This window comes from Phyllostomus hastatus, unplaced genomic scaffold (assembly GCF_019186645.2).
Source record: "Phyllostomus hastatus isolate PE091 unplaced genomic scaffold, TTU_PhHast_1.1 phas_contig_113, whole genome shotgun sequence".
NCBI lineage: Eukaryota > Metazoa > Chordata > Mammalia > Chiroptera > Phyllostomidae > Phyllostomus > Phyllostomus hastatus.
In genome coordinates, this window is record NW_025333530.1 from 10,416,329 (window position 1) to 10,441,567 (window position 25,239).

At 36.9% G+C, this 25,239-nt stretch overlaps 2 protein-coding genes and 1 non-coding gene across 3 annotated transcripts; 1 reads left to right on the forward strand and 2 right to left on the reverse strand.

The window, feature by feature from the left end:
• Window positions 1-998: 998 nt before the first annotated feature.
• Window positions 999-1,114, reverse strand: LOC123820133. Its single transcript, XR_006785898.1, has one exon. It is a non-coding gene; the product is annotated as a small Cajal body-specific RNA 1 (non-coding RNA).
• A 1,299-nt stretch (window positions 1,115-2,413) lies between these two features.
• Window positions 2,414-7,193, reverse strand: CUNH11orf71 (chromosome unknown C11orf71 homolog). The gene has a single exon (XM_045838686.1). The coding sequence runs from the start codon at window positions 7,174-7,176 to the stop codon at window positions 6,838-6,840; it is 339 nt and encodes a 112-aa protein (XP_045694642.1). The 5' UTR covers window positions 7,177-7,193; the 3' UTR covers window positions 2,414-6,837.
• A 264-nt stretch (window positions 7,194-7,457) lies between these two features.
• Window positions 7,458-20,703, forward strand: RBM7 (RNA binding motif protein 7). Its single transcript, XM_045838677.1, has 5 exons — window positions 7,458-7,594; window positions 8,590-8,752; window positions 9,334-9,421; window positions 12,030-12,120; window positions 16,970-20,703. Exons 1-5 carry the CDS (start codon window positions 7,499-7,501, stop codon window positions 17,330-17,332), a joined length of 801 nt encoding a protein of 266 aa, XP_045694633.1. The 5' UTR covers window positions 7,458-7,498; the 3' UTR covers window positions 17,333-20,703.
• Window positions 20,704-25,239: the final 4,536 nt, after the last annotated feature.

A 25,239-nucleotide genomic window follows, 5' to 3' on the forward strand; every position in this document is an offset into this window, starting at 1 on the left:
GTATTTACTATACACTTTTATTATTTTAGAGTTTATTTTTTTTACTTACAAAAAATGTTTGCTGTGAAATAGCCATGATAGGGCAGCAGTCCTATGCATATTGTATTTGTCCGTAATGGTATCATTCTCTCTCATCTTTGATTAAATCTCCTGTTATTTTATATAGTAACATGCTATACAGGCTTGTAGCCTATGGCAACAATAGGCTACATCATATAGCCTAGGTGTGTAGTAGTCTATGCCACTAGGTCTTTGTGAAGAGACTCTATGACTCTGTGATGTTCCCACAATAATGAAATCACCTAACAATGAATTATCAGAATGTATCCTTGCTGTTAAGCAGTGCATAACCATATTTTGATCTTTACTAGAACAAAGCAAGAACTGATTGATTTAAGTAGTGAAAAATATCAGCATAACCTAATTGAAATTAATATGATTAAAGAATAAACAATTATGACCTTATTGAAATATTTTACAGATGATTTGAGTTTTTAAAAAATATTTTATAATAAAAATAATTTTGTAAATTCATAAAAATATGACCACACAGTAAAAATCACACAAAATGTTACCACTCAGATATACATTTTGGCAAAATTATTTCTAGTCTTTTCTATGCCTATTTTGTTCATATAAGTTAGTGCATATATTATTTCATACCCATTTTTGTTAATTTATGTAACATAAATGTCATTATAACACAATATAACACAAATTCCCATGTTAATAAAATTTCCCATTTAAATGGCTAAGTGGAATGACATCTTAAATCTGGGGTTACAAGCACAAAAGGCTCCAGGGGCCAGACAGGTACCTAAATTTTGTGAAATGAGTAGATATAAGACACGAGAGGGGTGGTAACTGAAAAGCCATATTCTACTAAAAGGTATATATTGGCAAAATCAAATGGAGAAAATAAGTGAGCCACTGAACATTCTGTGCAGTGTAGGTGCCATTTATATTGTTCTATTTTTAAATGTATTTTTACTTTTTTCAGCTGTATCATTGAGTTATAACTCTGCGTGTCTTTACACAAGGGGCTAAAAGACTCATGCCTTTTGTTTCAATACTGCAATCCTTAAACCTAGCTAGCACACTGTTTAAATTGCTTTACAATAGGTAAAACAATTCCATATTACACTTAGAAATGCACTTGGGATACACATGTAATCAAAGTAGCACTTAAAAAATAAAGCAAGAAATGCAAAATGCCAAATTCAGGAGTGATTGTGTCAGGTGAAGAGTGTGGTAAACAAAAGAGATTTTAAGAATGGAACAGTAGTTTAAATTGGGTGGTAAGGACACAGGTATCAGTTGCACTGTACACTGTTTTGTGTGCATTATTGTATAAGTTAAAAAAAAAACAAACCCACAGTCTAAGAGCCACTCTAGGTTTTGCCACCAGCTGTCAGCAGTATAGCATAGTCACCAAGTGTATAGGCGCTGAGGCCAGGCTGCCTGATCAAATCTGAATCCCCACTCTACCACTAAATAGTTTTGTAGACTTTGGTAGTTACTAAAAGTCTCTCTAAACTAAGGCATGCAGATCAAATCCAGCTGTTTGTCAATTTTTGTATGGCCCTCCATCTAAGAATGGTTTGTACATTTTTGAGAGGTTGGAAGGACTGTCCTCAACCCTGTTATCACACTAAATGCCTTTGGAAATTAACTTTTGCTGCAGGCTTGATAATGTTTCTCAATGAATTAAACCTAAAGCTATAAGGCAAAACAGTGCTTACACACCAAACTTATACTGTGGTCAAGCCATTTCAACAACTAACATTGTTTGAATTGCAAGTGATCTCAAGCTTTTATACTCGCTTCCTGTCCTGTTAAGGAACTTAAGCAAGATCTGCCTACCTACACAGATTTGCAGTAAATACAGTTTCTGAATTCAAACTACAGTTCTAACAGCATCTTTCAGACCCGGATGTAAGTAAAAAGAAAATTTCCATATTTCAAAAATCCATTTAATTATGCAATTGTACAGCTTCTATCTAAACTTCAATTGGAAGCAATTAATCTGCAACATAACCACATGCTAAAAGGCAAATATTGGGAATAATAGAATTGTATAATGTAAATGCTTTCCAATGAATATGCTCAATTAAAACCATAGGCTCATGAACTGGTATTAGCATGTGGCAACACCTTTGACAAAAAAAATTTCAGGTAGTTTTAAAGATAAAACACATTAAAATCTCATTAGAGATAATTAAAGATAAATCTCATTAAAAATCACATGATCCGAGCCAGGTCTTTGAGCATGAGCCACAGGAGACTCCAGGCACCACACCATTGCCTTAATAAATTCTTTCTTGGCTAAAAAAAAAAATAATAAAATAACAGATGAGTATTTGTTATTGATTTTTAAAAAATATTTTATTTATTTTTAGAGAGAGGGGTAAGGGAAGGACAAAGAAAGGGAGAGAAACATCTATTGGTTGCCTTTTGCATGCACCCCAGCCAGGACCAGGCCCACAACCCAGACACTGGCCTTGACCCACAGTCAAACCAGCAACCTTCCGCTTTGCGGGACAATGTCCAACAGAGTCACTCCAGCCAGTGCTGTTACTGATTTTGATAATAGTAAACACTAACTATAAACATTTAAAAATTGCTATTCTCCCCCCAAAATAATTCTACCTTTTCCTTAAGAGTATTAACATTACATAAAAGATTATATCGATTATTGTATTTTGAAATTCATCAACACAAACTTTGTGGAAATTTTTCTCGTTTTAAGTACCTATATATAAGTACCAATATAAAAGCCTCAATTTTTCCTCTCGGCCTATGTGGAAGAAAAAAGGGGTTCTGTGGCAAGTAATCTAGAAGGGCTGATCTGATCAGAAATTCCTCACTAGCCAGTCCATGGTAGGTAGTCACACCCCAGCCATAGAACTTGTTGTAAAAGGTTTATCTTTGCCTTAAGCAAACTCTGTACGTTATTTCTATGCACCTAAGTCAGTCAGTGATTTTCAACCAGTGTGTTGCAATAATTTTTAAAACATGCAATACCTATTTAGTCAGGGGCACTAAATTCTGCCATGCTATATAAAAATCCATTTCTAATAACTCAAGTGAGGAGCAAATGGAGCTTCTTAAGTAGGCAGCATTTCTAATTATTTCTGTAGAACTGAGATTCCTCAGGAAGATAGGTACTATGCAAAAATTTTTAATTTATGGACAAATAAATTGGTGAAACCTTGGTTAAAATGAAGTTAAAATCCAAATGAAGGGTTTCTTTTTTTAAAGGTATTACCAGAATTTTTAACATGTTATTATAAATTATGACTCCCTAAGAAGGTGATAAAACATACATCATTTTCAAATTTATTGACCTCTTGACATTTTTTCCAAAGGAGTAGCTTGCATATCTAGTGGAGATTCTGGGGACTATACTATGGGAAACACTGGAGTAGAATTTATGTGATCAGAAACATTGGTCTGTAAGCTATATACATATACAGTATAGAGGTACAGAGGCAAACAAAACAGGCTAAATACAGTGCAGGTGATGCAAGTTATTGTAAAAACATAAATACATTGTGAAGATAAAATAGCAGCATTTTTGCAGGTGATGGATGTAGGCAGTATGGAGTAACAGGTATTCAAACTTATTTAGTTGGGAAAATGAGAATACTTGTCATGGAAACTGGGAAGACAAAATCTGCATCTCAGTGGGATCTGCATAGATTAACCTTGAAGGAATAAAAGACCTAATTAATTTTGTTTGCCAGGCAGTTGAACCTTTGGCCATGAGAGGTCTATTTCCTCTTCCTCCTGTGGGACTTTCCTTCTTCCTTTCCTTTCTTCCTTAGAATTAGGATTATCATCAAATCTGGCTACTGAGGAAGAACAGTCTCACTGGCCTCCTTTTTTTCTGTATCCCAAATGTGCATTCTAAATTTTAGAGTTTTAGTGATGATGAGTAGAGGAAGTAATATTCTAATAGGACTCCAACTCATGCTGGGCAGTTGCTTAGTGTGATGTAATAAATAGGGGGCAAAACCCCCCAAACAGGAAGTTATAATGGTTTTTAAAAATATACAGAAGTATAAATTTTTGGACTTTTAAGAAAATTCATCTATTTTAAAATGACATTATACTATACTTTACCACTGACATTAAAGAATTCATTTTGCACACAAATTTGTAATAACATGGATTGCTCTTGGAAAAAGTTAGTTGTCCCTGCTTTATGTAGTTTCATTCAAAGTTTACATTGGTTCTTGTTTTCACAATAGTCTTTGTAACTCTAAGAACACAGTTCCTAGTCACACTAGTGAAGGTGTTAAGAAAAGGAGAATTTAAGCATTCATTACTTCAGATTTAAAATGATGGGCATTTGTGTGAACAAAATTCTCCTCTTGCCAAACAAAACACATTTTCTTTTTTCACACCATTTTTTTCTTGCACATGCACACTATCATCCAATCAAAGCCCTACTCCTGATGACCCTATATCAGAACAAACAGAAATGGGTCCTCCCGTTCTCATGCACTTTTATGCCAGACTTTTGTTCCTTCATTTACAAATCTCAGCAGCCTTTCCTTAAAGCTAAATATGCTTCAAAGGCATATTTCACATTGTACCCTCTCCTTAGGTACATCAAATCATCCAACAAATCTACCTGGGACAGCCCTAATATGTTGCTGTTGCCCCCCTTAACTGATAGCCTTTCACTGTAAAGAGTCCTGATTTGCACAGTAAATAAGGTTATCCTGTATATTATAACCCATTTTTCTCTTCTCCCTCAATTCCCCATTTCAAATTTTAACAATAAATTCTTTCCCATTTATAGGTTAAGTGGGAAAGAAGTGAAAAAGTCAGCTAGTCCTATTTACACTTGACAGAATTTACCCTCCATCTGAGCTTTGGGCAGTTAACTCATTACCTTATTTGGGGGTATTTTCTACTGCTAGGGATCTCTAAGTTGTATGAAAATCTTTTATTTTTATCTTTAATTTTATTATCTTTCCCAGTCTAAAACTCTTTGCTTATAATTTTGGTACTCCTTTCTCAACTATGGATTATCATAATGACCAACATAAAGACATCTATCATATATTATAAATTAACATCTTTTTAGATATCTAGAATAGTATATCCTTAGGAGAAATGAGAAAATTGTCATCATATTTGGGTCACATGGTTTAAATGAGAAACTCAAGTTGAAAGGCTGCAAGTTTCTATCCTTTACTAGCTGAATGACCTTGAAAAGCTTCATCTCTTTGTGCCTTGGTTTCTCAGCTAAAGAAATGAAAGTATAATACATCTGTTATGAGCTGTTGTGAAAAATTACATATATAAAGCTCCATAAAAGCAGCAACCTTATCTATCTTGTTCACTTTACTCTAAGTGCCTAGCACAGGAAGTAGCAGGCACAGAAAAAATTCTCAATGAATATCTGAATAAACACTGAATAAAAGCCCTTAGCACATTGCCTTGCAAACAGCATTCAGTAAAAGGTAGCTATCCTTATTCTTTCAAACATTTTTCTATGACCTGGTTTTCAGACCTCTCACAACACTCTCCTTAAGATGTAGTTCTAACAATCCAGTTCTGTGTGCTCTGTGGTAACTTGGCTGTTTGAACATATTGGACAGACAGCAAGAGTTGGCACTTAAACGAAACCAACTTTCTCCCAATACCACTCTTGAGGAATGCATGATTAGGAGAACAAAAATATTAGCCAGTAAGCCAGGTAAGAGAACATGATAGCACAGTTTTATGGAAGCCATTGCAACCAGTGCTTATTATCACTGCAGCTAATGAACATTCTAGTGTGGAAGATTACATATTGATTTATTAGCCTCTCCAAGAGTATACTCCTTGATCTCCTTGATGGCAAGACTGTGTCAAGTTCATCCACAGTGTGTAATTACCTCAGAGATTTTCATATATTGTAGAATGCTTGAATGAATTAACAAATAAGAAAGTCCAAGAAAGATGCTAGAGTACATAGATGGACAGCTTCCTAACAGGATGTTGTAAAACCAATTTCTGTTAATTTTGGGACAACAGATTTAAATTAAGGAAGCTGGGATTGAATGCAAGTAATGACAAATATAAGTAAAAATTCATTTGGAGCTTTTGGTAAAGAAAGAAGTGTAAATTGATTTTAATAATTTGAAAGAGCAGCAAGGTTTAGGTTTTGCTCTTGTTTTTAGTATGGTTGAGACTCAAGTTTGTAGATATTCGTGATGAAAACAAGGAGGGAGATGGGAGAGTGTAAATGTCCAAGTCAAGATAATAGGATTATTGGGCCATAGGGAGGAAAGATAAAACGGAGAGATAAATGGAAGCGTTTCCTTTTCATCAACAGAAGTAAAAGTACAGGGATTAATGTGAGGTAGAAAGTAGGTGGTTAAGAAAGCTCAATTACAAGTCTCAAAGTAGATTCTCCTCCTTTGAGACTTGTAATTCAACGGAAGGGAGGTAAGACTTGTGGAAAGCAGAGAAATTTGGAGCCATTGTAGGAATGGAGTGCACAAAGGGTGAATAAGCGGATTGTTGACCTCTAGGCAGGTGGTCCCAATAGCTCAGCTTTGTGACTAAGAAAAAATATCTACCTCCTTCTCGAACTAATCATTCTGGCCCCTAAACACCATCTGAATTTAGCAATAGTAAAATTTCCCTTTGTCCTAGGCTATATTAACAGGACTTTCACATATCTCTATATTAAAATAAAAATATATCCTTCTAAAAATAAGACTGCGATTGCAACAAGAAAGGATTTGAGAGGCCTTGTTCACAAGCTAATTGAAGGGCTGAGGAAGTGTTCTTTTTAAACAGAAAGGCTGGCTGCGACAACACCTCCAAAGGCGGTCAGACACTTAACAGATCCAGTTTAAACACAGGAGTCGGGTAAGGCGAAAATCTCTCCCTACGGCTTCGGCTCCGCCCATCAGGGTCTCCTCCCTTTACAAAGCGCAGAGGGCTCCAGCTTCCACCAGCCGTCCGACGTCTCTCGATCCGAACGCTTTGCCGTACCACCTGGCGAGAAGTAGGTCTTGAACGAACCGCCTCAAGTCTGGCCAAGAGGCAGCTGTCTCCAGAGACCATGGCCAATGCTACGGCCGAAGGGCTAAGGTCGCCGTGGGAACAACTGGAGGTCACCCTCTTCCCTTGATCGCCAGCACACAGGAACCCAGAGTTTAGGGCCATCTTCAAACACTGCCCGCTGTATCTGTCTTAACGTCGCTCAGTCAAAGAAGGCCCTCTGCAGCTCCACAGTCGGTGCAGCTCCACGAACAGCGACTACAGAGTAAGCCATATTACGAGTCGCAACCACTCTAGCTGCAGCCTTTAACGAGAGCTCTCCTCGCGAGCATGCGCACACCGTCAGCGCTCCTCGCGGGCCGAGAGCGAGCGTGATTGACGTTTACGTCTGTGACGCCTGGAAGCGCGAGGACGTAGGCTTTCGAGAGTGCGCAGTGGTGCGTCAGCGGCGACCCTTCGGCCTTTTTAGGGAGGGGGAGACGCTGAAATGGGGGCGGCGGCGGCGGAAGCGGATCGTACTCTTTTTGTGGGCAATCTAGAAACTAAAGTGACAGAGGAGCTCCTTTTCGAGCTTTTCCACCAGGTAAGCGGCTGGGGTTAGCCTTTTCCTTTACTTTTCCGCTCGCGTACGGCCCAGCCCAACTGCTATCTCCGCTTTTTTTGTGCAAACGTAGTTGTCCGTCGGGACATCCTTCAGGTGGGCTGGTTGGGCCTGATGGTCGCGTTTAGGTGTTGGGTGGGTGTCGCCTAATTAAAAGAATCCTTCTCACGCCAAAGTTGAGGACTAAATGTGGTGGAGGGATCCTCGAGGAGGCATTCCAGAGGTAAAGATTCAGGGGTCCTAAAGGGGCATAATACACATGGGTTCTTTTTTGAGCAGTATTTTGTAAGTTAAGTTTCTAATTACAGTTGACACACAATGATATATTAGTTCCCGGTGTACACTATAGTGAGAACACATTTATATAGACCAGTGTTTTTTTCTATATCTCCTTTTTTCATCTTCCTCTTAGGACAGTTTGTCTTTGGTTGTCTTGACAAGTTATATTTGAATTTCCTTGTATCTCTTTTTCATGTAAGTTTCTTACAAAATTGCAGCATTACGGTATTTTGAAAGGCTCATAAATTCTCAGTAGAAACGTAGCATTGTGGTGCTCCTGTATTTAAATCTGTATTAAAATATGTTAAAAATTCCAAGTATCCTCTTCCCTCCAGTTCCATCCTCTAACCACCGGTAAATTTGATTAGTCCATACAGAAGTGAATTTTTGGTCCAAGAATACCAGTGTTTATAAACACTAATTTCTATGGAGGGGAAAGATGATGGATGTTGGTCACAGTGTTAAAGTGATAAAGTGCTGAGAAATGTAAATTCAGTGATTGTGTTTAGTTCCTTAGGGACTTCCTTCTCCCAAATAAGTAAATGTTTAGTTATATCTGCAGACTCTATTCTAATGGAGATGAAAATCTATCTATTTTTTAGAGTCCCTGATTACATTTCTTTTGTTTATAAACTTTGTAAAATTTGAATATTTCTCTGAATTGCCTTATTTAAGTTGTAAACTCTTCTTATTTATAGGCTGGGCCAGTAATAAAAGTGAAAATTCCAAAAGATAAGGATGGTAAACCAAAGCAGTTTGCATTTGTGAATTTCAAACATGAAGTATCTGTTCCTTATGCAATGAATCTACTTAATGGAATCAAACTTTTTGGAAGGCCTATCAAAATTCAGTTTAGATCAGGTAAGAGAAATTACTAGCTGCTTTTTAATATTTTGTTTTCATTATTCAGTTTTAAAAAATCCTTTTTGGATGAAAATACTTTAAGATTTGTGAATAGTAAATAGTATTCCTGAAAATGGGTAGCATTGACAACATGGATTTTGAAAGTTGTAATTTTAAAACTGAGTTTAAAATTTCAGTTTGTATTAGTGAAAAAAAAAACCCTAAATTTTATTGTTAGAAGGGAGCAAGAATTATTTTCTAAAAATACTTTTCCTGGCTTCTTTGTAATTTACTTTTGTAAGTTTTGATTCTTGATCATATGAGGATGAAACTTTGCATGTATCCAGTCTTACAATTTAGTGTGAGGATCAAATATTATGGCCAGAGTGGATATTTATACAGTAGATATTACCCTATTTGGGACCATTTATTTTGGATGTACCTGCCATTAAACAGAATTTTCACTCTGGTGAAACTGTAAAGCCAGTCTACCAAAATCTGAGGTTTTCTTTTGATCCCATGTCTACCTTTTAGAAGTGATTTGGGGTGGGGGAAACAATTTTTTGTCAAGAAGCGTTTCTCAAATTATTTTATTTTAGGAAGTAGCCATGCCTCACAGGACGTTAGTTTGACATATTCCCAGCATCATGTTGGAAATGCAAGCCCTACCTCCACATCTCCTGGCAGGTAATATTTCTCACCTATTGTTAAAATCATTTATCAGGAATTTTCTTAGATAGTGATCTCAGAACACATAATGAGTGTTTGCATTTTTAGTGCTCCTACTTGTTTCTCTGCAACATTATTATGTTGGGTTATAATTATGTATCTATTTTAAGAGTCTATAGACATATACATTACATATAGTCCCCTTAAAATAGATATATAACTATATTTATGTTCATTTATATAGACATACCAACAACCACATATACATGTATATAACTGAAAGAAAAATTTTCAAAATGACATTATTACTTGCAGTGTAATCAATTTCCATTTCATTTCATCTTTTAAAATTTAAATTAGTTTGTGACCACTAATTGATTACTTGCAATTAGTAAGTAGAATGTTGGACTAAGAGTTTAGAATTTGATTCTAGATCTGCCTCTACCAGTTTTGCAATCTTCACTGTTCTCATCTCTCTGGTCCTATCCTCCCATTTGTAAGTAAAACAAATTAAATTAAATGATCTCTAAAATGCCTTCTAGTTTCCAAGGGTCAGAAAAGATAGACAATTACCATGTTTATATTTACTTAATAATTTTTATTTATTTATTTATTTATTTATTGCTTCAGTGAGGCTGACATTTTACCAGAGGCAGTTTTTTCCCTGGTCTATTCATAGAAATATTTATTAATCATAATGGCCTTTATTCAAGAAAGAGTTAACAAATACCTATCATGTGTCATGTTCTTCACCAAGCTTTTTGTGTTTATGATTTCATTTATTCCTCACAACAGCCTTTTGAGGTAGGGATTATTATCTCTTATATATGAAGAAAATGAGGATTGGAGATAACTTGCTCAAGTTTAAACTGCTCTTACAGAATTCAAACCTAGATAGTGCATTCTAGCCCAGCCACTGTGATGTGCTACCTACAGGAGCGTAGAGTCTAGATGACAGCACATATTATATGTATTTTATGACTACTTATTTAATTCCTTCAATTAGTTCTTTAAAAAAGAAGTAGAAAGTGTTAGGGGAAAGTTGTAACAAGGAGAGACGATATAAATGAATGAGAACCTGCAAGAGGACAGTGTACCTAGATCATAATGAAAAATGGAGAGCAGTAGATGCTATTTTGAAGTAGATGCTATTTTGAAGTATGCTGAATGATCCAGAGTTCTTACAGGCTATGATTTCCATTTTGGGACTTTACCTTAAGAACTGTAGGAAGACATTGAAATGTTTTCTGTAGGGTAGTAAAAGGAACAGGTGTGTATTGTATGGAGTTTTTTTGGTTGAAATGGGAGAATGAATTGGAAGGACAAGGGTAAAAATAGACTAGTTAGGAAGCTATTGGTTGGTAGCAAGGTAATGGTGTAAGTAGCAAGGTAGCAGGGAAGTTATTGGGGTGAGGTTGATGGTTTGAATTAGAGTGGTGCCATGAGCTGGAGAGAAGTGGATGGATATGAAAAGATAATCAGAAAGTGAAATTGTAAGAGAGCAGTAGTATAAAAAAGGTATCCTCTTAGTGTCCTTTCTTGCCTCTGAAATTGTGTTTAGATGCTTCTCAGTATAGGTGGAATTTGAAGCATCTCCATCCACTTTCATAGAACCTTCAAAGGTATTTTAGGTAGAGGAAAAAAAACTTAGACACACTCTTCTGCCCTCCTTAGAATTTCTTGGGGAAAAAAATATGCAAGTAAGTACTTTAGTTTTAATCAAAGGCTAGAGTGTACATTATTTTTATACTCTTGTTGTAAGTAAAATTGTACTTTTTACTTCCTTAGCATACTCTAACTGATTTAAGAAAACTCAAAAAAGGTCAGCACTGTAAGTCATAATGTTTTCTAAGTGAGTCCTGCAGAGCAAGTTATCTCTTCAGGAAGTAAGGAATAAAGTATAAATCCTAAAAATTCTTTTTAACAGAACTCTTAATTTCTTACTCCACAAAATCTGTTCCTTTCTCCTGTCTTGGTATATGTCTACTTAATTGCTCAAGCTAAATATATAGATTTTATTATTTTTATTTATTCTCTTACCCTCATCTATCACATCTATCAAATCCTTTTCATTTTAGTTCTCCATCTAGGCTTTTGCACTAGCCCAGGGATTGACAATTTTTTTTCTAATAAAGGACAAGGTAGTTAATGTTTTAGACTTTGCTGGTCTTACAGTTTCTTACTCTGCCTTTGTAGCTCTACGTAGATAATACAAAAACAAAAGAGGGTGGTGGTGTTCCAATAAAACTTTGTTTACCAAAAACGATTTGGCCCACAGGCTCTAGTTTGCTCACCCTTACACTAGTCCATCTCTCAGTGGGAATGTTTTTCTTTTAGGTAACCTTGTCACTCAGTTCTTACTGCAAATGTCTATTTAGAAAGACTGTTCCTGAGCAGTCAGTCAGAAATAGAACCCCCATCTTTCTCATCTCTACTTGCTCTTTTTTCTTCCAGTATATCACTTAAACTATGTGAAGCTCTCTCACTGCCTAAATCCTTACCCCAGTTGCATGAGAGCAGATAACCTTGTTCATTTCTTTGAGAGCTGTGTCTGTTTATGGTTGGTATGTAGTAAATTCTTGTAGAATGAAAGGTTACATGTTGGTTTTCTTATTTTTTTTTTCAGGTACGAAAGGATGGTGGATAACATAACTCCTTCATCACAGATAATTCAGAGATCTTTCTCTTCGCCAGAAAATTTTCAGAGACAAGCGGTGGTAGGCTAATTTTTCAACATATGTTGCTTAAAAAAATCATTCTTAGAGTGTTCAGATAATATTTTTAGTTGAATTTATTGGGTGACATTGCTTAATGAAATTGTATAGGTTTCAGGTGTATGATTCTATAACACATCATCTGTACACTCTATTGTGTGTTCACCATCCCAAGTTAAGTGTCCTTCTATCACCATTTATTCCCCCTCCCCTCTTCTGCTTGCCCCATCTCCTTTCCCTCTGGTAATCACCATACTCTTGTCGGTGTCTATGAGTTGTGTTTTTTTTTTTTTTCTTCATTCTTTCACCTTTATCACCCAGGCCCCCAACCCCTCTGACAGCTGTCAGTCCGTTTTCTGTCTCTGAGCCTGTTTCTATTTTGTTAGTTAATTTTGTTCATTGAATTCTCATATGAGTGAAACCATGTGTTACTTGTCTTTCTCTGACTGGCTTATTTGACTTAGGATACATAACACTCTGCAGGTCCATCCATATTGTCACAAAAGGTAAGGTTTCTTTTTAACAGCTGAGTAGTATTCCATCATGTAACTGTACTGTAGCTTTTTCATCCACTCATCTACTGATGGGCACTTAGGTTGCTTCTAAGTCTTGGCTATTGTAAGTAATGCTGTGATGAACTTAGGGATGCATATATTCTTTCAAATTAGTGGTTTGGGTTTCTTCGGATGTATTCCCACAAGTGGAATTGCTGGGTCCATAAGACAGTTGCATTTTTAATTTTTAATTTTTTGAGATACTAATACTGCTTTCTACACCAATTTCATTCCCACTAAAAGTACATGAGGGTTTGTTTCTCCACACCTGAGCCAACACCTTTTTGTTGGTTTATTGATGATAGCCATTCTGTCAGGTATATGAGGGGGGACCCAAAAAAACCAGAAGTATCTTCTGGAGGCCAGTCCTTTTGCAGTACTGGCTTCCCTGGCTAGGTGAGTGTTCTAGGAACCCATCTGTATCCATGTACAAGCTGGCATTGCTGTGGGAGGCTGCATTTCGCTTCAGTGAATTTTTTTTTTTCTTCTGAGGATTCTTTCAGTGTGTTTGCCCATTTCATGATGGGTGATTTATTGGGTGCACCTGCCCATACCTTGCTGCGTGCTCAGCAGTTTTTGACCAAAAGCAGCATGACCTCCCTGCTCACCTGATCTCTTCCCCCAGTGATACTTTTGTTTCCCTGGATAAAAAATGTCCTCAGAGGGAAATGTTTTGCTGGTGTGGAAGAAATGAAACAAAAAAATGGCCAAAGCATTAAAAGGCATCAAAATGGACAAGTTCAAAAACTGTTTTGAGCTGTGGAAAAAAGTCTTGATGGGCGTATTGCATCAAATGGAGAGTGACTACAAATTAAACATGTAAGAATAAATGCACAATTTTTTATAAATAAATTCTGGGTTATTTTGGGTCCATATATGTAAGGTGGTATCTCATTGTGGTGTTAATTTGCATTTCTCTGATTAGTCATGTTGAATGTCTTTTCACATGTGTGTTGGAAATCTGTGTGTTCTCTTTGGAGAAGTGTCTATTCAGGTCCTTTGCCCATTTTTAAATTGGGGGGTTTTGTTCTGGTATTTTCTTGGTGTTGAGTAGTGTGAGTTGTTTATAAATTTTGGATGTTAACTACTTATCCAATGTATCATTGATAAGTAAGTTCTCCCATTCAGTGGGTTATCTTGTCATTTTGTCAGTGGTTTCCTTTGCTGTGCAAAAACATTTATTTAGTTTTATGTGGTCTCATTTGTTTCTTTTTCTCTTTGTTTCCTTTGCCCGAGGCAATATATCAGAAAAATAGTGCTACAACAGTTGTCCTAAATTTTATTGCCTGTGTTTTCTTACAAGCTTTTTATGGTTTCTAGTCTAACATTTAAGTCTGTAACCTATTCTGAGTTGATTCTTGTGTATGGTATAAGAATGTGGTCTAGTTTCTTTTTTTGCAAGTATCCAATTTTCCCAACACCAGTTATTGATGAACACACTTATCTTTACCCTATTGTGTGTTCTTATCTGCTTTATTGAATATTAATTGACCGTAGAGACTTGGGTTTATTTCTGGGCTCTCTATTCTCTTCCATTGATCTATATGTCTGTTTTTATGGCAGTACCATGCTGTTTTGATTACTGTGACCTTATATTTCCGTATCAGGTGGTATGATTCCTCCAACTTCTTAAGATTATTGTGGCTATTTGGGGTCTTTTGCAGTTTCATATGAATTTTTGGAATTTTCTAGTTCTGTGAAATATGCCATTGGTATCTTGATAGGAATTTCATTCAATCTGTAGATAGCTTTGGGTGGACATTCTAATAGTGTTAATTCTTCCTATCCATGAACACGGTGTATGCTTTCACTTATTTGTATCTTTAGTTTCTTTTTTCAATTTCTTACAATTTTCTGAGTATGCTGTATAAGTCCTATACATCCTTACTTGAATTTATGCCAAGGTATTTTTTTCTGATGCAGTTGTAAATGAGTTTGTTTTTTTTTAAGTTTCCCTTTCTGATAGTTCATTATTGGTGTATGAAAAAGCCACTGATTTCTGGATATTTATTTTGTATACTGCTGCTTTATTGAATTCATTTATCAGTTCTAGTATTTTAGTGGAATCTTTAGGGTTCTTTATATCCAGTGTCATATCATCTACAAATAATAACAGTTTTATTTTTCCTTTCCAATTTGGAGGCCTTTTATTTCTTCTTCTCTGATTGCTGTGGCTAGGACTTCCAGTACTATGTTGAAAAGGTGAGGTAAAAATGGATATCCCTGTCTTGTTTCTGGTCTTAAGGGTAACTCGTTTAGTTTTTGACTATTGAGTATGATGTTGGCTGTGGGTTTGTCACATATGGTCTTTATTATTTTGAGATATGTTTTCTGTATTCATACTTTGCTGAGAATTTGTATCATAAATGGGTACTAGATTTTATCAAATGTTTTTTCAGCATCTATTGATATGATCATGTTATTTAATTCTTCATTTTGTTTGTGTGGTGTATCCCATTAACTGATTTGTGGATATTGTAACCTTGTATCCCAGAATAAATTCCACCTGTTCTGCCAGAGCCCGGGGGTGAGTAGCTATAAGATTTTTGTGTGTTGGCCCTTTAAGAGGGTGCCTGTGCCTCTAGCTGACTCCTCTCCCTCCCTGGTGGACAGAATCCCTGAAGATTTTCACATCCAGGTGGGCCTCTGTTCCCAGCTCTGGTGCTCTGGGCTGAGGAGCCTGGCTTTGGTTTGAGACCCCACACTTTTCAGGGGAAATCCTTGCAGCTGATATGCTTCCAGAATTTACCAATTCCTTGTGTCTTCTTCTGTACTTCCTTGGTTATAAGACTTCTCTTCAGCTAGTCTTGAGTTGATTTTACAGGTTGATTGGTCTATATTCTAGTTGCAATTCCAGTTTGGTTTTGGGAGGAGGTGAGTATAACATCCACCTACTTTGCTCCATGTTTGATCTCTGAGATAGTTCTTAAATTAACTTCTTAAATTTTAGATAGACTAGGATGATATTTGTAGATTGATCACACAGTTCAGTTTCCACTGGCCTGAAATGAGACATATTTGAAGATTGAAGATAAAAATACATCTTACATTTTTACTTTTCTTCAACAGTTGTTGGGTGTGTGTGTGTTTATGTGTTTCAAATACTGGAAATTCATTTTTTTGTTCTTGCAACCCTATGCTGAGTGACTTTTTTCTTTTATCATACAATCTCCCTGATATTTAATGTTAATACTTTAATATATTGGAGTCTTTTAACTGCCTATTGAAAATTCAGGTTTTTTCTGTAATAATATCACCAAGAGAGTAGATTTAATATCTTAGGTATATTTTCTCTTTCATCTTTGTTTTCTTTCAGTTGCCAAGTCCTTTGTTTTTTCTTCTTTTTTCTTTTTAGCATTCATTTCTTTTTATTTTCTTTGCCTGAATCACAATCTTAGTTTGTGACCCCTAGCCTTTAGAATTTCACTGGTCTGCAAAATATGAGTGAAATGAAGTAACATTCAGAGACCAATATAAGGGCATATCAACTTTTATATTCATTTTATTTGTCTCATTTTGCTGTAGGCTATTAAAGAATATCATCATTGACTAATATTCACGAATAGAATTTGGGGGCTACTCATCTAGTCAATTAGTACTTGTCTCCATTTTATCTTTACTATTCCATCTCACACACCATTTCAGATTTAGTATTATAACTCTGTTTTGCTTATCTTCCTGGTGATTTGACTTTTCAGTGTTTGCAAGATAGTGTCAGGATTCTCTAGCCTACTTGTAAGGTACTTCCATTGTCTAGTTAAAATAAACCTTTCTTGTGTTGCTGTCCATTCACTGTTTATGAGATCTAGAACTTGTTTCAGCCAGAATTTACTTGCTATTATTCTATGAACCCATTCATTGTTTTTGTTTGTGCAGTTTTCTATCCTTGACATATTTCCCTCCTTAAAATTTTTTCGTTAAAATATTCCATTCATAATTTTGATACACGGATCATATGCCACCTTCATGAAGCTTTTTCTAATGATAATGCGCTTATGGTTCTTCATATGTTCACCACACAGGGATTCATATTATAGTTGTTTTGTATGACTTCTTCCCTTCTAAGTTGTATTTTGTGGGCAAGTAGTAGTTTTGTACAAGTATCTTGTTATATGTGTGTTGGAATGAATGAAGCTATCGTATTACTTTTAGTTATGTTTAACTTAGGATTCATGTAGGCAAGAGTCATTTTGCTTTTCTACTATTATTTGTTTGGTTAACTGTGACCAGATAGCCATTGGCTTTGCTATCTAGAAATATTTGCAGTTAACATTCTTTCTTTTTTTTTCTTTCCTCAGATGAATAGTGTTTTAAGACAGATGTCATATGGTGGGAAATTTGGTTCTCCACATCTTGATCAGTCAGGATTTTCACCATCAGCTCAGACACACAATCACACTTTTAACCAGTCTTCAGGCTCCCAGTGGCGTCAAGATACACCGTCATCACAGCGTAAAGTCAGACAGGCTTCGCATCCCTATATAGCAGATAGACATTATAGTCGTGAGCAGCGCTACATTGATCATGGGTCTGACCACCATTACAGAGGGAACAGAGATGATTTCTTCTATGAAGATAGGAATCACGATGGCTGGAAACATGACCACGATAACAGAAGGGACAGTAGTAGAGCTGGGAAATGGCACTCATCTCGAAACTAACAAGTGTTCAAAGGACATTGTTTTTATAGGATCACCCCAGGGCCTTTTGACTAAGCTGGTCTGGGAATGTTTTGTTAAAACCGTACAGAGCAGTTTTACAAGTTGCTACATTTCTCTATAAAATTTTTAAAACCTATAGCTACAATCTAATACAGAAATGAGAAGAATTGTGGTTCCAGTTATTACATTAATAACCTTCCACCTCAGGGTTTCATGAAGAAGAAAGGGATTTATGCAACAGAAAGTGCCACAATTTCTAATCATTTTAGACTATTGAAGAATGGGTATATTGTATAAATTGATTGTATTATAAAGCAAATATTTTAACTATCTGTTATGTGTTGTATTGTAAGAACCTGCTTATTAAGTAAATCACGTTTTATGTATATAATAGAAAACATTCAAGTTGATAGTCTAAAATACAATAGTATTTTGTTAATAAAAGAGAAAATGTAGTTTCAGTGGTTCATTTTAATAACATTTGATTTGAGAAAGTTTATTGGTAAATTTTGGGGATAAATCATATTTAACTTCTGAGAGAATGTAAGTTCTGTGAAATGCTCTTTGAGTTTTACCCTAATTGGACATACAAGTGTAAATTTACACGTTATTTCATTCTAAAATTTTAGAATTTCCTCATTAAATCATGTTTCATTAAATCATGTTTGACTAAATGACTGAAGTCACTCAGGAAGTTAAATGTCTCTAAATGTATTTTTTTATATTAAAAATACAGTGTTAGTGGGAATTTCCCTTTGCAGGAAGAACAAAAATGAAAATGCGCAGTGAGATATAATGGTGAATTGGTTTACTGAAAGTATACTTATTCAGGAAAGGGTTCACAAAACCTTTAAGTGTTGCCTCTGTCATTTAGATTTTAAAAATTTACAATTTTCAAAGCACCCAGGCTGTGTGTACATGGATGGATACATTTTATTATGGGGATTGTACATGTTTTTTTGTTTGAACATTTGAAAAGTTTAATTTTAAAAACTTCCTGATGTAAAAATTTTAAATCTTGCTTTAAAAAATTTATGTGTCAAGATAATATTTCCCTTTCATTGTAGAACTTGTTTATAAAAATTTCTTGAAATATTTGGATTCTTTTTAATAACTGCAACATTTGTACTATGTTACTTTTTAATATATTGAAAACAAAAAGAAGGCTATGTCTTTTTTTTGATGTCACTAGAGATAACTGAACACAAAAGTTAGCAGCATACTTTTATTCATTGATTGTCTGCTGTGAAGAATGTCCATTCTTTAGAACATCTTGAAATATGTCTTTTTTACATATTGAACTTAATATTGTAGAGTTGAATTTTCAATGACACATGGATAGTCATTACAAGGACTGTGAACTAATCTCCCTAGTCTCTAAATTTATTTACATTCAAGTTTTCTGTTCTTAAATGCATGCCATTTTTGTGTCTAGGTGAATGGAGCTAACTTTGGCATAGAAAGTGTTAAGAACAAAAGTTTCCTTTCTTAAGCAGTCTTATAGAAGGATTTGTTTCCAATGAGCCTGTTATTTGCAAGTGACTTATGTGAAAATCCATTAACATTTGTACAGTAGATATCAACAAAGCTTAATACTGCTCTGTTGCCAGTTAATCTGTGGGTCAGAGTCTTTCATACTGATTCACAGGTGATCCTGATTCAGAATAATCTTTTTCTTTTTAATGGCTTTTGGGACTCATCCCTTGTGAGGTTCCAGTGAATCTCTTCAAAGATTTTTACATTTTTAGAAGAGGGGAAGGGAGGGAAAGAAACATTGATCAGTTGCCTTTTGCATGCCCCCAGCTGAGGACCTGGCTTGCAAACCTGGCATATGTCCTGATCAGGATTGAATGGGTGACCCTGTGGTTCACAGGACAGTGCTCAGTCCACTCAGCCACATCAGCTAGAGCCCAATGAATCTTTTTCACTTAAACCTCACCTAGTTGAAAGTAAACTAAGTGTACTGGGTAAAGTGATAGAACGAGACATTCTCAAAGAGTTGAATATAGTTAGTGAGACAATCCACCTCAGTACTGAGAACTATAGGAGTTAAAAGGAGGAGACTGTGGGAGAGCAGTTTCTCCCAGTGTGTACCATGAAGTACTATGCTTTCATGATCTGCAAAATAAGGGTTGTATAATCAAATGTCTCATAAATACACACCAACACTGGGACTTTCTGTCAAGAGAGTAACAGCACCATAAAGCTGCTGACAAGTACTGCAGTAAAGACACTTGATGCTTAACCTCATATTTTCCAAATTTACTTGACCCTTATTTTTACCCTTTTATACATAACACGTTCTTCCAATCAACCATAACCACACCATTTTCTAATTATGTTGTACAGGCTCACATTCCCTTTATCAACTGCCATCATCCTAGAATGGGCAATGAATCATCGCAACAGGATTATTCCAACAGCACCCTAATGTTTAATTACCAGTGTGTGTATTCCCATAATACCCTGTATTTCTCTGGCCATAGCCTTTATACTGTATTTTAATTTTTTTATTTGTATCTCTCTGGACAGCTCTGTGAAAGCAGAGACCTTATCTTACACCTGAATTTGCGGTATCCAGTGTCTAGCATATACAGAATACTTGATATTTTTGATGAATGGATGAAGGAATATTTATCAAATAATTGAATTTAAAAAGAAGGCCTCCTCATAGAAAACTTAAAATAGATTTGCTAATCCTGAACCATTGTTGCATTCTATTAAAACTACCACAATTTATTGTGCTTTTAACACTCTAGAATTTTATTTGATTTTCAAGTTTTTAAGAAGTTTGGATCTGAATTTATGAGGTTTTCTTTAAAAATTGTTCCTTTTTATTTTGGTTTTGAGGTTATGTTTCTGCTAATTTTGTATTGGGTTGGCCAACAATTTCCTTTGTTTTTTTCTTCAAGATGGCTAGTAGTGCTTAGTTGTCTTTAGCTTCAGTCAAAATAATTTTGTGTTAGATTGTATTGTGACAGCTGTCATATCTGTGTGCATTTAAAAAAACATCAAAATTAGTGAATTTTTGTGTACCTGTTTAAATGTTGAAGATGGTAGAAAATATGCAACATTTTCATCATATTATTCATCATCTTTATTATTTCAAGAAAGGTAAAAATAACTGAAATGCAAAAATAGTTTGTGCAGTGCATGGACAAGGTGCTATGACTGATCATGTCAAAAGTGGTTTGTGAAGTTTCTTGGTACTATTGACATTTTGGCCAATAATTCTGTGCTATAGGGGTATCTAATGCATTGGAAAACATTTAGCAGCACCTCTGGCCTCTACTCATTAAAAGCCAATAGCGGGAGATAGCTGACACACTCAAAATATTCACATCAATAAAGTTATTGGTGGAAATGAAAAATGTGTCTTATTTTACAGAAAAAACCTAAATGAACTTTTTGGCCCACCCAATAGGAATTATGTGTTTTTTTAAGACTTGTTTATAAAACTCATTTATAAAACTACCAGGATTTTAGAGGTGACTCTAATTCCTTTTTCAATTTTCTTTATAGTTATTGATCTATTTGGGTTTTCTGCTTTCTCAGGAGACAATTTGGATACCTTGTATCTTTTCAAAAAGTTAACAATTTTCCGTATCTTTCAAAATTATAGAATTGTATGTAGTATTTCTTATAATTTTTATAAAACTATCTCTAGTTGTATTTCAGTTTTAGTTTTTGATATATTTTTGCTTCTCTCTGCACCCACATTTGCTGGAGGCTATACTGTTTAGACATTTTACATTTATATTCGTATAAACCTCATGCTGCATTGTTTTTGTTGTTAAAAACAGATTTTAAGGCGATTGAAATAACAAAATCTTATATATTTTTCCAATAGTTGCCATTTCTGTAGCTCTTCTTTCTTTTGTATAGATCCATTTATCTATCTAGTACTCTGCTAGAAGTACTTCTTTTGATACTTTTTATATTGCAGGCTTGCTAGTGATGAATTATTTTAGCTTTTGTATGTCTAAAAATGTTTTTCACCTTCATTTTTGAAACATGTTTTTGCTGGGTGTAGAATTCTAAGTTGACAGTTTTTTCTTTTAATACAATAAAAATTGTGGCTCCACTGTCTTGTAATTTTTTTTCGTATAAGAAATTTGTCATGTACATAGTGTTTTATTTTTTTCTGGCTGGTTTTGAGCAATTTGATTATGATGTAACTTAATATCATTTTCTTCATGCTCCTTTTGCTTGGGGTTCATTGACGTGCATGGTTTATCATTTCCAACAAATTTAGAAAATTTTGGCCATTAGTTAAAATTTTTTTTGATTATTTGAGAGAGAGACTGATATGTTGTTCTACTTATTTATGCATTCATCAGTTGATTCTTGTATGTACCCTGATTGTTACAGAACAGACAAGGGGGGTAATTATTGTCTCACCCAAGGACGCCAAAAACTGTTACAGAACAGACACCACACAGGGGGCTGGGGGGCACGATATACAGTTACCGAAAGGACCCCCCACTAGGTTTGATTGTCTGTTGCCAATAGGAAAGACATCTCAATGCCAGAGATTTGTGAAAAGGAAAGAAAATGTTTATTTAATGCTATACAGACTTAAAGTAGTGACCTAACGTCTTCATTAAAATATCAAAGTCCTTTTTGGATACCCTGAGACACCCACAGTGCTTCCTTCTCCCCCTGCCCTAATTCAGGGTACTGTAACTCCAGAAAAGAAGCAAACATCAATGATTCAGGGTGCTGGCACCATCAGCTGTGTCACCATCCAGGCAGGATCTCTAATTAATCCAAAGCCATGTGGCACCTTCTTATGGCCTACTGGCAAAAGAGTTCTTTGTACCCATTTTCCAGGCAAAGTCTCTCCTGCTTCCCAGGCCATGCGGCCAAAGGAAGCATCCCAAAGCCTCGTGGTCCTCGTCTACCAAAGTTGCAGGGGTCCCCACTCTGGCCAAAACCACATGGTTCTCGGCAAAGCTGCAAGTGCCTGCACTCTGGCCAAAACGCGTGGTTCCCTTTGCAAAGCTGTGGGGGGGAGGGGGGGGTCACCACTCTGCCAAAGCTGAGTGGCGGTTCTCTGCTAAAGCTTCATGGTGATTACCCCTACTAAAGCTGCAGGGGTCCCCACTCTGGCGAAACCGCATGGATCTATCTTCAATGGCTGCTGTGCCTGGGTTTAAATCCCCATGCCAATCTTGCTCTGTATCCCCATTTCCGACTCCTCCTACAATCAGCTACACTTGCCAGGACTCCCATATCTTTCCAGCTTTACTGGGCTGCCGTAGTGGGTCTGAGCAGGCGTGGCCCCACAACGTGGAGCCAGTCACTTCCAAGCTCTCACACAGGGGCTGTAATCAGGAGGACCTGCCCCTCAGTTACATCTTGGTGGGGGAAGTTACTTCCATCCCCCTGGCTCAAAGCAAGGCCACAGCTATTTAACATATCTATGCAACCAGTTAAAGGTTATAGATGTGTTAAATGACCAGGCCAGAGGTTAGCTGCAAAGCTGTTGCTGTACAAAACAGCTCAATGGCCCTGCTCCATGTGTCCCTTTCCCCAACTCACACCTGTGGTGGAGGGTGAGGACATCCTATATATCTTTCTAATATTTCCTGGACACCTTGAGCAAGAAATAGTCTAACTGGTGTCTCCTAAATTAAGAAGTTTTCCAGTCTGGCTAGTGGGAACATATATGTCCTTGTTCTAGGTGAGTGCTGAGTACTTTTCCTTCTGATTCTTGGGACAATGCTTTCCCCTGGTTGGGTAGTTTCTTCAAACCTGTGTACCAATCATGCTCTCATGAAAACTGGAGGAAACATTCTGCAGATCTCTGGGAGTTTTCTCCAAGTGCAGATTTAATCCTCTTCAGTCCTGGGTACTGGACATTCTAGCTGCCTTGGGTTTCCCTGAGCTTTCGGTTTCATCTCAACAGAGATCTTACCAGGCTCTGCCTGCCTTGCACTCACCACCCTGCAGTGTGAAAATTTCCTTGTAGGAGTGTCCAACCTTTTGGCGTCTCTGGGCCACACTGGAAGAAGAGTTGTTTTGGGCCACACATTAAACACAATGTGACACAATCACAATAAAGTCTTACAATGTTTTGAGTAAATTTACGATTTTGTGTTGTACCACATTCATAGCCATCCTGGGACGCATGCAGCCTGTGGGCCGCAGCTTGGACACCCACCCTGGCCTTAAGGAGATAATCATGGGGGCTCACCTCATTTTCCATTTCTCAGGGATTGTTACAGGGTGCAGCCAAGAGGGGGGACCCCAAATGGGCATTTGAAATGGGGTCCAGAACTTAAGGTGTCCAGGAGATTCCCCCCCCCACCCCACCCAGGGTGTGGGTTGGGGGAAGGGACAAATGGAGCAGGACCATTGAGAGCTGTTTTGCAGCTAAGCTCTGGTGTGGTCATTTAACATATCTATAGCCTTTGGCTGGTCGCTTAGATATGTTAAATAGCTGTGATCATCTCTGAGGGGGGGGGCGGGGGGGGGAATGGAAGTAACTTCTCCACCAACACGTGACTAGGGGCAGATTTCCCCCCAAGCTACAGCGCCTGCGTGGGAGCTCGGAGAAGATTGGCTCCAGGACATGGGGGCCACACCTGCCCAGACTCATGATGGCAGCCCAGTAAAGCTGGAAGGATATGAGTTCTGGCATGTGAAGCCGAGTGTGGGAGGAGTCGGAAATGAGGCTGCAGAGGAAGATTGGCCGCGGGGATTTAAAACCCAGACTTGGCGGCCATTAGAAGAGAGAGCCACGCAGCTTTGGCAGAGTGGGGACTCTCCCCTTCCCGCAGCCCTGAGAGGGAGAACCACGAGGCCTGGACAGAGCGGGGACCCCCGCAGCTTTAGAAGGGGAACCACCACCTGGTTTTAGCAGAGATCCTGGCGACTCAGCCGAGGGTGCCGGGAACCCAGGGAGGTCTCCCAGTCGAGAAGGAGGACTAAGAACCAGAGGACTGTCTGAGCCATGGACTTCGTTTTCCTTCCCTGAAATACGGTACTCTGGACTGGGCAAAGGGGGAAGGAAGGAAGGAAGGACTGTGTGTGTTTGTGGGTGTTTTAAGGGACTTTGGGATTTTTGATAAAGACATTAGGTCACTACTTTAAGTCTGTATAGCATTAAATAAACATTTCCTTTCCTTTTCACGAATCTCTGGCATTGAGAGATGTCTTTCCTCGGGCGGCGGACATGACGGACCTGGGGGCCTTTTAAATAATAGTATATCATCCCAGGCCCCCCCTTGTTCTGTTCTGTAACAGGATCACTGTCCTTTATACCTGTCCATATTTTTTGTTTCATGTTTTGTCTGTATTGGTTGTTTCAAGCAGGAGGGTAAATTTCATCCTTGATATTCCATTTTTATTGTAAGTGGAAGTTAATCCATGGTTTTGGTATGTAGTGCAGTCACCATTTCTCATATTAGATGGTCTATATTTTTAGGTTTATTTATTTTCTCTTAATTTGAATTATTTAGATTCTTTTTATTAGTAATGTCTTTTCATTCTGGAATTGTGATTTAATTTTATAGCCATATGGGCAGAGAATGTGGCCTACATGATAAAAACTTGTAGAGAAATGAACCACATGACTAACTGAATGATCACAGGGTTTTTCTAGGTTGCCTAGCATTCAGCTAGCAGGGTTTAACCCAGGCCCAAGCACAGCTCTGTAGAAGCTTTTGAGGGAATCTGGAACCATATCTGTCCTCCTCGACTGACCTTTGTGCCTTGAGTTCCATCCTGTACTATGTGATGCCTGCAGGGAATTTGCCAGACAGTTTCTTTTCCCAATTTGTTTACGGTTCATAGATATTTGAAAAACACTTGTTTTCTCTGTTCCAAACTTTCTTACCTAACTAGATTTTTTAAATAGAAAAAGTCAGAATGAGGAGTCATTAAAAAAATTACTATTGTTA

Bases quoted from the DNA above. Each gene is read 5' to 3' on its own strand.
- CUNH11orf71 (XM_045838686.1), bottom strand. From the start codon at position 7,176: ATGGCCCTAAACTCTGGGTTCCTGTGTGCTGGCGATCAAGGGAAGAGG.
- RBM7 (XM_045838677.1), top strand. From the start codon at position 7,499: ATGGGGGCGGCGGCGGCGGAAGCGGATCGTACTCTTTTTGTGGGCAAT. The intron at 7,595-8,589 runs GTAAGCGGCTGG...TCTTATTTATAG, and splicing joins TTTTCGAGCTTTTCCACCAG to GCTGGGCCAGTAATAAAAGT. The intron at 9,422-12,029 runs GTAATATTTCTC...TTTTTTTTTCAG, and splicing joins ACCTCCACATCTCCTGGCAG to GTACGAAAGGATGGTGGATA.